At 38.8% G+C, this 17,385-nt stretch overlaps 1 protein-coding gene across 2 annotated transcripts in view; it reads left to right on the top strand.

Moving 5' to 3' along the window:
• The window catches only part of Mef2 (myocyte enhancer factor 2), a 59,255-nt gene that overhangs the window by 34,205 nt on the left and 7,665 nt on the right, over positions 1-17,385 (top strand). For both annotated transcript variants that reach the window (XM_032436762.2, XM_032436763.2), the window contains exons 4-5: positions 360-411; positions 16,746-17,247. In XM_032436762.2, coding sequence (XP_032292653.1) covers positions 17,194-17,247 — 54 coding nt within the window. In that variant the 5' untranslated portion in view covers positions 360-411; positions 16,746-17,193. The remainder of the gene's footprint in view (positions 1-359; positions 412-16,745; positions 17,248-17,385) is intronic.

Genomic DNA, 17,385 nt, shown 5'->3' on the forward strand with positions numbered 1-17,385 from the left:
GGCTGTGACAATGTGAGTAACATGCAGTAAAAGGCCGCTTCATAAGGTTCATAGAAAAGTTGTTGATCAAATATATATCGTCTAATATCACAGATTTTTACGGCTTGAGATGATAAATAAGTCTGATCAAAGTATAAAACGCCGAAAGGCGTGAAAGAATAATTTGAATAAAACATGTTTATTATGAGAATAAGTGAAAACAAGCTAATTCAACTTAAATTAAGAATTAAGCACAAATTTGCAAATATATATATATAAATACAATTTACAGGGTAGCTGCTAGTCGGCCACAATCGACGTCGTAGCACTTGTCTCTTGTTTCCTTTACTAACTGTATTTTCTCTGCTTTTATTTTGCAGCAAAACTTTTTGTACCTGTTGTTTTGCGCACGCAAAAGGAAACTTTAAATAGGTGAGTGCAAAAGGTTTTCAGTTTTCATTTTTCAGTTTCCATTTCCCAGTTTTCCAGTTTTCACGTCTTAAATGAAAAGTTCTTTTCTACTTATTCTTTTTGGTCGTAGCTCAAGTTGAAACGCTGAGCACGTGCCGCGTATTATGGCCTGTGTGTGTGTGTGTGAGGGTATCTGTGTGAGTATGTGAGCGTGTGTGTGTGTGTGAGTGTGTGCTGTGTTTGTGCACAAGGCAAATATTTACGCTCAATGGAACATAATAAAGACATTAAAAATATATATCATATTATGCGAGGAGACGGCAACAGGATGCGATTGCAAGTATTGACTGTGTGTGTGTGTGTGTGTGTCACACCCACACACAAGCTGTCAATTTTCAATGTGTGTGCCCAACTGTCACCCCCTGCACCCTACCTCTCTCTCTGTCTCTGTCTCAGGGATGTCCCTTACCTGCCCAGCGGGGCGTATGCTCCTCTTTCCGCCCTGTCTCTCGTTCTGCCCTTGTAACAGTTAAAGTTTCTGTGGGCTTTACTTACCGCACATACAGGTGTATATCTGCTTATGGGTTTCTTAGCTGTCTGTCTGCGTGTGCGTGTGTGTGTGTGTGTGTGTTGCCTGTGACAGACAGCCAGGCAAAATAGCATAGTCATAATGATTGATATATGCCTGCTATGGAAGCTGATTTCAAAATGATTACCCGCATGCCTCATAAGCCGCACAGCTTGAGCAAATATACAATAAATTCAATTACTAATAACTCGATTTGTGGTCGGTCTTATGCAACAGATACCACAGATTATGAATTACATATAAAAATATATAAATTTGATATTTTTGCGTTGACATTTTGTTTTCCTGGAACCCGAACAAGAGTTAATTATATCTGTTCTTTGTGATTTTTCACAATAACAAAACTAAGATGCTTTTCCGAAAACAATCAATACAAACAATTTGTCAGCATTTTAAGAAAAGCTCAGCTAAACTTGTTATTAATATGAACAGTTTTAATAAATAAAGAATCAAATTGTCCTTGAACTAATAATGGAAACATGAAAATACTTTTAATATTATCAACAAGCGCATGATTTATGCATTGGGATTTACTTTGTTTCCAAATTTCAACTGGAACGAATTTTATTTATCCGCGTGTCCAAATCAATTAAAGGAGCCTCACCTTGAAATCTTTTAACAGATATCTTTTATGCAGATGTCTAGCTCTGTGTGTGTGTGTGTGTGTGTGTGTGCGGGCATCCATTTCAATTATAATTTGTGGACACATTGTGTGTGGGCTGGCCAGAGAAAACCTTTTTAGTGCAACGTGTCCTTGCCAAAGCATTTGCATGAAATATTTCTGCTGCCAATTTTGTAGAACTTTTATTTGCCATTTGCGCGCGCTGTCACAAACTGGGCCCAAACTACGTTCGGGGAAATGGGTTAAAATTTGTTCAAAGTCTGTCCAAAAGTAGACCCAAACATGTGGGCATGAAAGTGTAAAGTGTTTTTTTCTTTCTTTGTGACTAAACAATATACATTTGTATTTCCGATATATACGAAATGTGTGATTCGTAATTCTCGTAAAACTCTTAAAACAGTTCAAATTTTTGCTGCTAACTAATTCAGTTTGCCGCGACAATAGAAGGAGAGAGGGAACGGTTGGCGATGGGATGGGCTGGGCAGCAGAGGATTTAAATCTAGTGATGTGAGGGGGAGGGGGGCATGCTAACCTGTCATGGCCACGTTTTCTGGCCACTTTAACAGCGCCATGGCAGCAGCCGTTGCCACCTCCTCCTCCTCCTACTTCCTCTCCTCGGCTGCTCATCATTGATGCAAACAGTGAAATGCTTTCACCGCCCGCTCGCGCTTGGCACCAAAACTACCCAAGCCCACACTCCTTCACACAAGCTCACACACACACACACATCGCACACCTTGCCCCTGCCACACACACACACATGTTAATGTTGCCTTATTGAAGCTGACAGGCTGCTTGGCATTGCCTCTTGTTGCTCTGCGGCGGCAGCGGCAGCGGCTGCTGCTGTTGCTCCTCTGCGTGGGCGGGCAACAGAACAGAACAAAAGCATTGAGCAAAATTGATTAGATTAGGCAACTCCGGCAAGCGAAGCAAACCGTGGAGTATTTCTGCGTCGAGGGGGCACAAAGTGGGGCGCAGCGGGAAGCAGCGTCAAGAAATTCGATGGCAGGGGGTGTGGGAGGGTCATGGACATTTTCGAGTGTGTCTCCTTGTTGCACGTTTCAGTTACGCTTCAGTTGACAAAAGATACAATATCTGTTGTTGTTGTCTAGAAACAGAAAGTAGTCTTTCTATTTATTGAAGAAAGTGTATCAAAAAGTTGTGCAAGTGCATGTAAAATAAGCAGATATAGCATATATATATTCGAGTTCTGTCGCCTTTGAAGAACTAGAGAAGGGTTTGTCTATGTCGCATAACTTTACCCTTATATCATATGCATCCTTTTTGGGCACATACAAAAAAAGAAAAGGGTATTAATAGAAGATACAGAAATAAAGGCTTAAGTTATTCAACAATAAATTATAGACTTTTGCCAGGGTATTTCGACGTCGCGCACTCTTGACTCTGTTGCTTGCTTTTTATTTTTATTTGATATGCCGTGTGGCATTGTCCTTAAACCAACATCTAATCACATTTAAATTGCACTCAAAGCGCACACACACATACACACACACTCAGACACACTCGCACACACACCCTCTCTCTCTCGCACACACACCCGTTGACACCCTCGGAAAATGCTGTGCTCATATTTTTGATGAAACGATTGAGAGTTTAAGCGCCTTTTAAGACATGCGATTGAAATGTAATTAGGCAATGCTAATGCCCCGATCCGTTTGAGGTATTGTCTTTGGCTGCAGCTTCCAGGCTTTTTATTCAATTTGACTTGACACACAGCCAAAAGTAATTACTGGCCTAATTGCTTTTGCCGCTGCTGCTTCTTTATTTGCGAAGCATAAAAATTGTTTGAGTGGGGCGGTCGGGCCATGCGAAAAGTTGGTCAAATGGAATTGAAATTGCCTCAGCCCAATGAGATATTCGTTATATTAAGCCAGGTCTTATTATGATATTAGGGAAATGTGGCAAAAATGCAAAACGATTTGGCCAAGAAAACAATTTCAAAGCTTTCCGCTAGAAAAGGATCAAAATGTGCCCAAGAAAATATGAAATAGAAATTATTGACAAAGCATTATTTATTTTTTCTATATTTGTTATATTTTATTTATATTTATATTTATATTTATATTTATATTTATATTTATATTTATATTTATATTTATATTTATATTTATATTTATATTTATATTTATATTTATATTTATATTTATATTAGTATATTATATTATATTTATATTTATATTTATATTATATTTATATTTATATTTATATTATATTTATATTTATATTTATATTTATATTTATATTTATATTTATATTTATATTTATATTTATATTTATATTTATATTTATATTTATATTTATATTTATATTTATATTTATATTATATTATATTTATATTTATATTTATATTTATATTTATATTTATATTTATATTTATATTTATATTTATATTTATATTTATATTTATATTTATATTTATATTTATATTTATATTTATATTTATATTTATATTTATATTTATTATATTATATTTATATTTATATTTATATTTATATTTATATTTATATTTATATTTATATTTATATTTATATTTATATTTATATTTATATTTATATGATCTGAATTTCCCTGGAGCTAAGTAATATTCTTTTAATACCCTGTAATTGCGAAGTGCGAGTTTTTGGTTGTTTCCTTGAAACAACATGCACGATTTCTCTGCGTCTTTCAAGGGAGGTTTTAGGTATTGAAGCAGCTTGAGTTGTAAAAAATGCATGTTGATGAGTTCACATAAACAGTACAAACATCTTCATCGGCCCAAACAACAACAACAACAACAGCAACATCAACTGCTTCTTCTTCTACTGCATCTGCACTCGAAAGCGAAGCGATTTGAATGAATCTTACGAAAAACTACCTACGCAGCGTTTACAACAACAGCAACAAGAACTTCACGTGGCTTCTACTTTGCGCTCTCTTGGTTGGGGTGCGCCTCTGCGTGGTGGCTAAAGTCAACACAAGACGCACACGGATCGGCTGCAGCCGCGCTTAGCAAAGTCGGAATCTTGAATACTCTGGAAAAGCGGCTAAGTGCCCGGGCCAGCCGGGGCAGCGGGGGCATCGTAAGTCGGACTCAGCACATTGCCACATGAGAGGCGAGCGCGCATGTGTCGCCGCATGTTGCACATGTGTGCAGCAACGTTACGCCGAACTGCCTCTGGACATGGGCATGGCCGCACCAGGCACCAGGGACCTGGGACCTGGGACATGGGACATGGGACGACGGACCGTGAACGTGCGCGAAATGCGGCCGGCGTTTATTGTATTTGGCTGCAGGGCTCTGCTGTAGGCGCGGCTGTGGCAGTTGTCGCCAGCATTTGTGGCAGGGTGTTAAAAGTCACAAGGACACACGCACGCAGCATGTTGCAGATGCCGCAAATGCAGCCGAGACCGACCGCTTCGAGGTCAAATGCAACATTTGCATTGCCGTTGCCATATGTGCAACATTGTGGCGCCCCTCAAGTCGTAAACTTGTAACTTACTTTGGAAAGACGATGCGTGATTTTTACTCAAATTCCAAAGCAATCATCTTGTGTTGCAAGATCAGCAGCTACAGAGGCAGCAACTTGGCTACTTTGGGAGATGGGGAATCGAATATACTACGAACTTTGTGGTATATGTGTAAAAGGTAGCAGGAGGGGCTATCAACTTCAATTTCAATTGAACCTATAAGAAGTTGCTTAAATCTATTAACTAGAGAGAACCTCAATCCTAGCTACAATTCCGACTGAAGTTAATTTCTTGCCTACTTTAAAGCGTTCGGCGATAAAACTTCTTTAATAACAAACTCAGGCTTAAACCGTCCAAGTTATATTAAAACTATTTTGGTATTTCTTGGCACGTGTGTAGGTCAACAGAGGGCGTTTCCTTCCTCCAGGCTATATATAGCCCCTGGTGGGCCAGACAAATTGGATTGAGCTACGCAAATGCAGCACTCAAATCAATGTAATAATATATCCGCTTAGTCATTAGCTGGAAACTTGAGTTGTCGCAATTAAAAATTATATATGCAGGTTTGTTGTGCCTTGAGCATATTTTTGTTGCCAGCCTGAAAACGTGCTTTACCTTTCTGTGCCTAGGTAGGGGTTAATTGAGCTCTGTGGGTCAATTTATGTATAAAAACTTTAAGCATAGGTCCTTGACAGACAGAGGGAGGACATTTTAAAGCGCTACTGTTATAATTATGGTGTTTATTTTTTCATGCTGCCAAACGCAGGTTAACAAAGTTTTTATGAACCAACAACAGGAAGCAGCCTAAAAGCAGCCTAAAGCACTTCAACTAGTTCCCAAAAGCAAGGACAATGTGCGGCTCAATGTGAAAGAACAAAGACAACAACAAAAAAAAAAAAAAAAGGAAAAGGGAAAAAAACGAGCGACGAATAAATAAACAGACAGTCAGACAGCAGACAGCGGCAAAGGGAGAGGGCCGTAGGGGGCAAGCGAAGTGGCTCAGATACAAAAAACCAAGGCGACGCGTTAGAAACATTTTACGTTTACACGAGTGGGCGACAAATTGGTGGAAACAGTGGGTTGGAGGGGGAGGAGGTGGGTAGGGCAGGCAGCTATACATCAAAATGGATAATTAACATTTATGAGCAGGCAACAGAGCGAGAGGAGCATACAAAAGCTTGGCTAAAGTGGATAGGGGCAAGAGGCAGGTGCGTAACAATCGAAGTGAGCCGCAAAGGAATTTCCGAAAAATAACTGTTGCTCCCGCGAACGGACAACAACAACAACAACAACAACTGTAGCAGCAGCAGCAGCAGAATCAACGGCTGTTTGCGCGTCTGTGTGGGTGTGCATGAGTGAGCGCAAACAAAAACCATATGTTTCTTGTTTGCGCCTGCTCCTCGGGCCAAGCAGAGGCTTTTGCTTTCGTTACGAGTGTAAACTCTGGCAGACTCACAAAAATGACTCAAAGGCAAAGCGACTGCGCGCTCCTGAGTGCAAATATAGCGCGCCAAATGAGTGAGTGAGCCAGAGCACAAGAGCGCGCGTATAACAGTAAGAGCGAGATGGAAAGAGAGAGAGTGGCAGAGGGCGAGCGGGCGAGAGAGAGAGAGAGAGAGAGAGTGGGCGCTAGCGAGCGCACGAGCTGTATATCAATGTGTGTGTGGGATATTTTGTTACACAAAACCGAATTCTGTAGCACTAATACATGCACAGAAACCGTTAGAATGCCGCCTCTGCTGTTTGTATGTGTGAGCTTTTTGCCCACTCAGAGCGCGCTGCATGCGCCTGTATGTGTGTGCGGGCTGCGCTCGTTCGGGCAGAACATGAATATTACGAGATTCATTCGACATCCTCACTGCATTCGCAAGCCAACGGACACACGCATAACCGTGCTTATTACACACACACACACACACACACACACACACATGCATACACACACACGCATGCAGAGCGATACCGATACCGATAGATACGCGTCCGTATCCGTGTGTGTCAGTGCGCCGTGCGACTACGTCAACGGCTCTGCGTATCCGTCAGTACGTTCGTACGCGTTCGCAACGCCGCTTCTTTAGGTTTCAGATCTCCGCGTTTCGTTCGCGTTTGTTCCGCGTTTTCTTGCGCGATTGTTTCATTCACTTGGGGGACACAGCACAACCAAAATACAATTGAAAAAAAAAAGAAAAGCAAAATAAAAATTATAAATATACGAATAATAATAAAAGGTGCAAGCAAATGAGGCGAATTATGCCGCTGCGCGCTATAATTTATTTTTACTCCAATCTATAAACAATTTGACGTATCTATTTCCAAAAATACATTTTTGAAAGCGAAATATAAATATATATATAAAAAAAAAGCATAAATAAATAAATACAATGCGTTTGCCACTTATAACATTTTATTTTTAACTTTTATTTCGCGCGGCGCTTGTCGCCCCTCGCCGTCCAACCTACCACCAACACCACCAGCCCCCCAGCCCGTGTTTGCCAATTTCTAATTCTGTTTATAAATATTTACACTTATAACAATAAAAAATTTGTTTTATAAACCAAATTTAAAGACCTGAATCAATCGTGCTTGTTTGCTAAAGAAACATAAAAGAAAACAAAATATATGATATAAAGAAATATAAAATAAAAATAAATAAAAAATACTTGAACCAATTCAAGTTAAGTAAATACAAATGCAATTTTGTGTACAACAAATTGTGACAACTTTTTGAGGGACAAATATAACGATTTCTTTTGGAGCGCCGCATCTACAAAAAAAATTATTCTATATGCAAATTTTGAGACATTTTTAAATGAAAGTAAATAACAAATAAATGCAAATGAAACCAAAAAGTAAACAAAACCGACAAAATTATGACAACATTTTTGCTCAATTAAACGGCAACTTTTGAGAATTTTGTAAGTTTCATATTAAATTTATATTATATTATATTATATAAAACAGTTTTGGCTACCTTTAAGAAGATGTTATATTATTCCAAGGGAATTTTATAATTTAGTGACGTTTAAACTAAGCAAGTTACTTCATTTAGTCGACGCGCTCTGACGTCATCTCGTCTATCAGCGCGCACTGCAATCAAATTTCTTATAGATATCGCCAGGCACACGCACAACAACAACAACAGCAACAACAGCAACAGACACCTTTTACTTTTCTTATTACCTTCTTCTTCTGGTTTTTTTTTTTTTTTTTTGCATTTAATGCTCAAATGTTTCAAACCCACACAAACATCTGCTCAATTCCAGCCTGTGTGTGCGAGTGCGTATGTGTGTGTGTGTGTGTTTGTGTCGACTTTTGCCAAAACTGATAAGCAGCCAATACCATACAGATACAAATGAGCACATAGACATACATCTACTTATGCACACATACAGCCATGCATACATATATATATATATATAAGTATATATATGTAGAATCGGCGCTTCCAGCGAAGTTCAAATCCATTTCCACTGCTTCACACGTTATCAGCGCTTCTTTCTTTTGCATGTAGTTCTTGTTGCTGCTTATATTGAATAATTGACAAACCGTATGACTTAATGACTGACCGACTGATTGACTATTTGACTGATTGAGTGACTTGACGGGCTCTGATAATTGCCCAGTCCGACTGTTTGTTTGCTGCATTTTTACAGGGCTTTCTTAAATGCCATGCAAAATCTTGCCTCTGACTTTGTTTGCCTTATCAACCCAACGGGACATGAGACATTGCACTTCCAAGTAGTGCCCCAACACTTGGTACACCTATATAGTAGAAGGGGTCTTTCCTACATGCTAAAAATGCCTGTTCAACTAATATAAGTGTATATTCACTTTTTTACACTGTGCAAAAACTGGAGTTTCTTCACGAGCAGAAATACATTAAAGAAGAAGAAGGAGCATGAAGAGCTTCTTCATTTGAATTTGTTACATTTATCGTATAAACGGTTTTTCTTTAACATATATCTTTAGAATGTTACTCGTCGCACTGTCAACGAAACACTGTTAAATGCAAAACATGATGTTAAAGAAGCTGTTAAGCCGTTTTCTCTAAAGATTAAAATAATATTCTAATCAAATAAATACGTTCAAGTCAATCAAAAAACGGATAAACTAAAGAACAACTTTAACTTTTCCCACACACACATTTTTCTCGCTGAGTAGCATATTAAATGCAACTCAATAAAAACCATTTGCAATATGTTATTTAATCTTGTCATCCAGATAATGGTCATCGGATAGTATTAAAGGAAAACCCTTGATGTCGGGTGGCAAGAGGGAGGCGGTCACTTGACCGACCGCCCAGCGGGATTTCACGTACGCAGCACAAAGACAAAACCTTTGCCCTAGGCCGCCAGCTGAGCGCTGCTCCTATCAAAGACAACAGAAAATAAAATATCGAAAAGCAAATGAAAAAAAAAAGGTTGAAATAAAAATTGAAAACGAACGAAACGAATTCTTGTTATCAATCAATAATTTGGCAAAAAGTTTGAAGTGCGGCTGCGTTTCGACTGTTTTTTATTTTGTTGCCTTTTTTTTTTATTTATTTGTTGTTGCGTTTTTGTTGTTTGATAACAAAATTTGCAATCGAATATTTTTTTTCTATCGTTCTACAAATTATTAAGATAACGCTTGTTGTAGTCGTCGTCGTCGTTGTTGTTGCTTTTGTTGTTGTCGCACTATCTCAAATGAGAGCGAGAGTTTTTTCTTCTTATCAAAACGCACAAAAAAGGTGCCCGAACAAATGCTATATACATATATATGTATATATATATATATGTTATATATATTCATATTTGGCAAATTTTTTTTGGGCTCTTTGAGTTTTTATGAATTTGTTGTTGCGATTGTGTCACATTTTAATGATTATTATTATTATTATTATAATATTTGTTTTTGTATTTGATTTGCTCTGCATGCTCTTCCGCTTCTAGCTAACTCTCACGCTCCTTGTGTGTGTGTGTGTATGTATGTGTGTGTGTTTCTGCAGATAAGATATCATACCATAGCACAGTCCAATGTTTGTTAGGATCGTGAGCGAGGGAGGGCGGTCTTAGGTCTCTGCTTTAGCATAGGACGCGTGCTTGGCAAAAAAAAAAAAAGAAAGGAACCTTGACTCTCAGGTGTCTTCTTGTTATCGAAACATTGCTAATGCAATTGAAAAATGTTTGCCAGTTGCAAAATAGATAACAAAAAACGTAACGAAACTAAAGTATAGAGTAAAGATGTAGCGAATCGTTTTCAATTATATTATCATTTCCTTTGGCAAAAGTGCTTCAAGCATATTTCTTTTATATTATTATTTATCAATATTTACAAAACTATTTGTCAAAACCTTGATTGCCCAGAAGTTAAAAGTTACTTTATCCACCCTGAAGTTCGGAAAAACGCGCAAAATAGGCCGCAATCTAACTATCCAAGATCTAAGTTCAATTTCATTTGAGGAGGGTTTCACTCCTTTCGGAAAATCCACCCTACTAGGTGGAAATGGGAAATACCCGTAATCAATTTCATAATCCTATTTTTATAAAAATCTTAGTTAAACAAGATTTAGTTCACGAGCTAGTCCAGTCCCAAGCTAAGAGCTGTGCCTTCTTTTGCATCTGCGATTTTGAAATGGTTTCCATTTCAACCAGATCAAAAATGTCATCGAATGGCGGAACTAAAAGCAAATGTGTTCGCTGCGGCTCAATGGCAGCGGCAACGACGCGTTTCAGACGCGTTTTAAAACGCGGCGTTGCGCGTGTCGTTAATTAAGTTGAGATTTACGATTTGAACAATGCGTTGATTGGCTCACATTAACACTAACCAGATGCAGACACAGACCCCAATCCCGAACAGTTGATTAATCTCTGACGGAATGAAAGTGAAATGCGGCAAGAATTTGGGTATTTGGTTTGTGTTTGCGATGCCAAAAACTGAACTCTATAAAGCCAAAGTCTGAGACAAGCTCAACAAAAATGTATAAAATATTGCTAACTTGTGCGGCAAACGTGTTCATAAATTTGAGTTTATTATTTAATTATTATTATTATTATTATTTTTTTTTTTGGTGCTGCCATAAAACTGCAATTCATGAAAGGTCTCTGGCAGTGTGTGTGTGCCTGGAGTGCGTGTGTGTGTGTCTGTGCGCGCGATTGTCATGTCAAATGCTGCCCGTGAGAGCTGCGATAGCAGCTTCACAACTGGTTTTCCGACTCGTTCAAAGGTTCATTCATCCAAAATAATACGGAAAAGTTTAAAATTTGCATAAATTACTTGCAGTAAATCGTAACAGCAACAACAACAACAAATTGTTGCTAATTGCGAGCGATACATTTAATGTTATTAATTTAAGATGCCTCATCGAAAGAAAACCACGAAACCCAAGCAACAAAAAAAGTGAATCACTTGAGCAGCACTTTGCTTGCTAATGGAGTTTATATAAGCTTTGTACATAATAATAAAACATATGCTATATAAAAGGCATAATATACATAAGAAAGATAGATACATAAGAAATGAGAGAGTAAAAGACAGCACAAACATATTTATTTTGATAAGCCCAAACGAAAATTTGCAACTTTCAATCTAACACCTTTATTATTCGCCTTAACTGAAAGTTTGAGAATCACATAGAAAGGCGCTTAAGAAAAAGTCAAAGCGAGACGCAGCAAAGATCTTTACTTGCCTTAAGGCAACTTTCTCACATTTCCTTTTTTTTTTGTTATTTGAGCACTTTATTCGGCCATTTGCCTAATGATCTGTAGCTTTGGCTTTAGCTGTGTCCCAGCTAACTTTTGGGCCAATTAAAAATGGCACAAATGTGCGACCAGCTTCTAATTGCCAGCAAGAACAAGCGGAACAACAGCAAGTCTTGACACACATGCTGCTGCAGCAGCTGCCACAAGCGACGCATCCTTTTTATTGCTGTCTGCAGAAATCGCGTCTCTAATTTCCTTCCTTCCTTTTGTCTGGCTGTTGGTTGGCGCTGTCTTATTGCGGGCTGTGCTCAAGTGCGGCTGACCCAGTCAAGCGGCAAGCTGCAACACCGCAACTGTTTAATTGTTGCAGCAACAAACTGTGTTAAGTTTTGACCCAGGGGCAAAACATTTTTTTTTTTCGCACTTGCCACCGCCTGTGTCCGGGTTGATTAGCTCATGTGCCGCCTGCTGCCTGCAATTAGTCGCTGTTAGCACTTGTGCAACTGCCTGGCTTTACTTTTTTGTTGTTGTTTTTTTTTTTTTTTTTTTTTTTGTTTAACAAAGCAAACAAACACACACACACACACACAAGCTCATTCCTGTGACGTGCTATTTTGATTTATTGCTGCCTTTGCTTCGCCTAGTTTTTACCTCCAGTTTTTCGGCACTTGAGCACTTGAAGCACTTTTTTTTTCTTTTGGCAATCTAATCGCTTGGCCAGCGGCTAAGTGGCAAGCGGCAGCAGCAGCCGCAGCAAATGCAGATTTCGATAAGGCCACCGCATTGATAAGAAGCAGCAGCAGCAGCAGCTGCGCCAAAGCCAATAAAGGAAAAGCAAGAGAGAAATAAACTATATAGCAAAATATTTTGCTTAAATACTTGAAATAGCCAAAAAGTGACATATTCTAGGCAAACTTGTTCGCTAGATAAATAATCAAATTTGTATACCCTTATAGACTGTATAAACCTAAGAGAAGACATCTGCAAATCCGTAGAGTATATATAAATTCTTGATCAGCATAAATAGCTGATTTGATATAGCCATGTCCGTCCGTCTCTCCCACCGTGTGTCCTTCTGTCCGACCGTCTGTTTCTATGAGAACTGGTCTCTCAGTCAAAGAGCTGTCGTCTTGAAACGTCATCGGACCACTGTATCATGTAGGAGCGATTGTTCGAAAAGTAGGTTCTTAGTTGCAAGAATTGGTTGTATATTAAATTATCTTGATCAATTGCATAAATTATACATTTAATATCTTTCTTCTTCTGCTCTATGGCTCTGGATTCCAATTTCTTGTTTATCTTTTATGTATTTCCCTAAATATTTCATTTATTAAAGTTACATGAGTTTGCCACGTTTCCAATTGGCATTTCTGACATATTTGCGAGCTATGCATATTTAAAACCAATTCTTTTCTTTTATATACATTTGCTTTCACATTAAATGCAAAACATATATAATTTCCATTTGAAAATCAAAAATAAAATCAATAATTGCAAATTAAGGATCTATCCGATACATTCACATTCCCAATTGACGCGTAAAAGTATGCTATAAATTTGTAATTCAAGCGCATGAAGCTGCGCGCGTGTGTGTGTGTGTTTGTGTGTGTGCGTGCGCGCGTGCCTGTGTGTCTCTGTATTTGTATCTTTGATGTTGTATCCGTGAGTTGAGCTCGTGTTGCATTCGCTTTGTTTATTAAATTTCAAATATTTACATGGAAATTCGATTCGAATCGCACAGTTTAATTAATGCATTTAATAAGCTGCTTATTACACACACACTCGCACACACACACACACAGTTACACACACGCGTGTTGGTTGAATGCTTCAATTGCTAGCTGCCCCCAAATGCCTGCCCCTCGACCCCAACCTCCTTTACTCCCTCCCTTGGCACACGCTGGCCTGTCCGACCGCTAAGCAGCTTCAATTATTCATGTTTTTGTGCTTTACTGTGACGCATTTCTCTCCTTTGTTGCGTTTGTTGTTGTAGTTGTTGCTGCTGCTGCTGTTGTTCTTGTTGTTGTTGTTGCTGTTGTTGTTGGTGGTGGTGCTGCTGCTTGGGGCTTCAATGCGGGTCCTTATCGCGTTTGGAGGTTGCGCTTCGATTTGTTTGCCCTTTCACTAAAAATATGAACTGAGTAACATTTGACGCTCTTTGCGCCTGACCATAGCTCAGCGGTTAATGCCTTATAAAGGTACCCATATCAATGCTGCCTTTGTTTATACCCACAAGAGATCAGCATTAAGCGCAACAAATCAATATTTGACCTCATAGAGTTTGCCTGATTAATGTAAATATTTGTCGTTGACCCCAAAAAACGGATTATGTGCTCAATTTTCTATACTTTTTAATTAGAAAGGAAACTTTTTGTTTGTCAAATAAATGTTTTTTTTTTATTGATCGATTAGGCAAAATAAAGTTCTCTTTTTAAAACTACGTTTAAATAAGTAAACTTCTTTTTCTCATTCTCTCTTATCCTCTTTCTGCTGGCATGTGTCACGTGTCCCACTCTAAAGATTACAGTAGACACCATAAGTATATGCCTTATCAAATACTTATTCGATATGCCTTTAAGCATTATGCATATGTATTTATACACATATATATATGCATATTTATGGCTTATCAAATAGTTCTCTTTATTCAAATCTACGATTAGGAACTCTTGCCTTAAAATTTTCTCACGTCACGTGTCCTATTCCAAACTAATTATGTATTTTAATTGCTTTCTGTTAGCTGGAAATATTTGCCAGTAAACAAGTTTTTATGCCCACGCTCAATTGTCTGGCACTGTGTGTAACGCGGCGTATGCGTAATATGCATTGCAAAAAGCGAATCTATCTGACTAATAGTCGAAGAACCCGCTGCCCAGCAGCTACAATGACTAAGTTGAAGCTTTTATTCGCAACTAGGTGCTCAACTATTGTATCTATTGTACTGAGTATATTATATGTTATATGGATTGCATTTATCAGCTCAGATCGTCGCGTCATCTGCACATTATCAACAGAGTATCGATTCATTGACAGACAAAAAACTCTTTCGTCTTCCAACTTTTGATATATATCTCTTGGTTCAATAATGAAATATACAAAACGCACGCACGTTCCATATAATCATTGTCGTATTGAGGTTTTTTTTTTTTTTTTTTTGAGTAGTCCTGTGCCCCTATTTGGTTGTGCGTCAAGGTTGCCGCACGTGGAGTTCACTTTTCTGCCCCAAAAGCCCGGGCCCAAGCCCCCAATAACAATTTTGTTCACCCCAGCTGGCTGGCCAGGGTTGAAAGCTGAAACATATTGCGTAGGTCGTCGTTGTCGTTATTGTTGTTCTTGTTGTTGTTGTTGTTGTTGCTGCGTGAGGCTCGCTCATTTCTAAGCAAAAGTTGCCTTGGCAGCCGCTTTCTCCTGGCCGGAGGACAAACAAGCCAAGCAAGCTGGCGACAAAAGGACAAACGACAGCCGGGACGAAGCGGAGCAATTGAAATTCATCTGCCTCGATTTCCGGCACTCGCACTCGGAAATTTGCGCTTTCCCGCCGTGCCAGCTCCTGCGTGGCGAGCAACAAGAATTGCCATGTTTACACAGCCAGACGCACAAAAAAACACACACACACGCATTGCCGTGTATCGACTACTGGAGACTGTTCTGAGATGTTGCTCGCGTTTTGTGCCACGTGCCTTGCCTGTAGCCACAGGCGTCTTTTGTATTTTATATCCTGTAGTTGAGTGCCACATAAAATGGGTATATTAAGGAGTGTGTGCCATAAATAAACTATGTGCTTAAAAATAAACATGTCAATTGCAGAGAACAGCACGCCATTTGGCAACAGTTGCATAAACAGCGTGACAATGTTAACAGACAGCTTTAAATTTGTAATGTTGTACGAACTTTAACAGTTCATGGAAATGTTTGTTAGAGTACGTTGTCAACATAGCAGTGCAGCACAGAATGAACTACTGTTAGTAACAGCATGCCTTAATGCTTAACAGTATACTCTACAGTTCAGGTATAGTTTATGGTACTATATGTAAGCGTGCTCAGTTAGCATAACAGTACGAGCAAATTATGTTAGGTAATTGCCATCTGCTTAACAGTGGACTATAACAGCATGTCATCTGCTTAACCGTAGAGTATTATAATTTATGTCTTGTTAATAACAGCTTGAGCACAACAGCGGACAATTTACATGTTAGTTACAGCTGTTGACAATTATGTTAATATTGATTAGCTGTATGAAAACTTTGAACACAAACCAAGTATGTGAACGAGTTTTATCTCAAGTGAATCATATACCTTATCCTTATTATGCAGGCAACACAATTTTTATGAAGTTTCTTATGTGAATAGTATATAGTATATATATATAATAATATATAGTATTATGTATTTTATGACATTATCAATTTACACTTTAGTTTCACGCTTTGTCGTGCGTTGCGTGGACAGCCTACTGATTGCGTGTGTTCTTACGTGTGTGTGTGTGTGAGTGTGTGTGTGTGACACCTGAAGGACATCAAAGCGTGCGCAGGCTAATCACGCGTGAGAGTTTGTCCAGCGAGCCACGTATAATAAAGGCCGAAGGCTAACGCCAAGGTAAAAAGCATGTAATAGAAAAAAACCTAATAAAGGATTTGCAATGGTCAATGAGCTCGCTGCCAGAACGCAGCAGCAGCCGATAAATTAATTCAAGTAATCTGCCTAATAGGGGCACACACACACACACCCGAACACGCCCATAAAATGGGTCAGCCCGCGCCTGGACCCAAATATTGGTCTCGTCGGTGCATTGAACTTTCGGCACGTGGCCAATGAAGCGTCAACAAGTTGTGCGCCCGCCTGTCTGCTCGGCCAGGCGAACCTTTTGAAGTCAGCGACTAACTGGGTTAAAACAGAGTTAGGCTCAATGCTGGCTTCCATAGTTGATGTTCACCTGTTCACCTGTTCACCTGTTTATGCATGCATATTAATTTGCCTCCTTTTTCTCTCTTTGCAGATACCTGAGAATACACTTTATACTGCAACAAATATATTTATTTAACATACAACAAAACAATCACAAGAACAAACAATAAATAAATAAAAATAAACAAACAAACAAACAAAACAAACATTTTGCCGTTTCGAGAAGCCGTCCAGCAGTTATATACAGAGCCAACTATATATATATATATATATAGAGAGAGAGAGAGAGAGAGAGAGAGAAAGAGGGAGCGAGTTATATGTATATCAAATATGCCCAACGTTTGCCAGAGCAACAACAAGGAGTAAGGCAACTGCTGCCTTGCCTTTAAGCCAACAACAACAACAACAACAACAGCAACAACAACAGCAGCGGCAACAGGAAGTGGAACAACAACAGCAACAACAACATAAACAACAACAACAAGGAAATATTATTATTGTCAACAGCATTTGGGCGTATCAAATCGAAATCTGTTGCCATGGGTCGCAAAAAAATTCAGATATCACGCATCACCGATGAACGCAATCGACAGGTGAGTCAAACGCTGCGTATACTTAATATTAAAGTGGTTAAAGCTCAGCTGCTTAAAACTAGCTGCAATCAGTAAAAACACTTGACCCACTACAATTCCTTAGCTTAACCAGGTGAACTTATTTGTCACGCTTTAACT

This window comes from Drosophila virilis, chromosome 5 (genome assembly GCF_030788295.1).
Source record: "Drosophila virilis strain 15010-1051.87 chromosome 5, Dvir_AGI_RSII-ME, whole genome shotgun sequence".
Taxonomy (NCBI): domain Eukaryota; kingdom Metazoa; phylum Arthropoda; class Insecta; order Diptera; family Drosophilidae; genus Drosophila; species Drosophila virilis.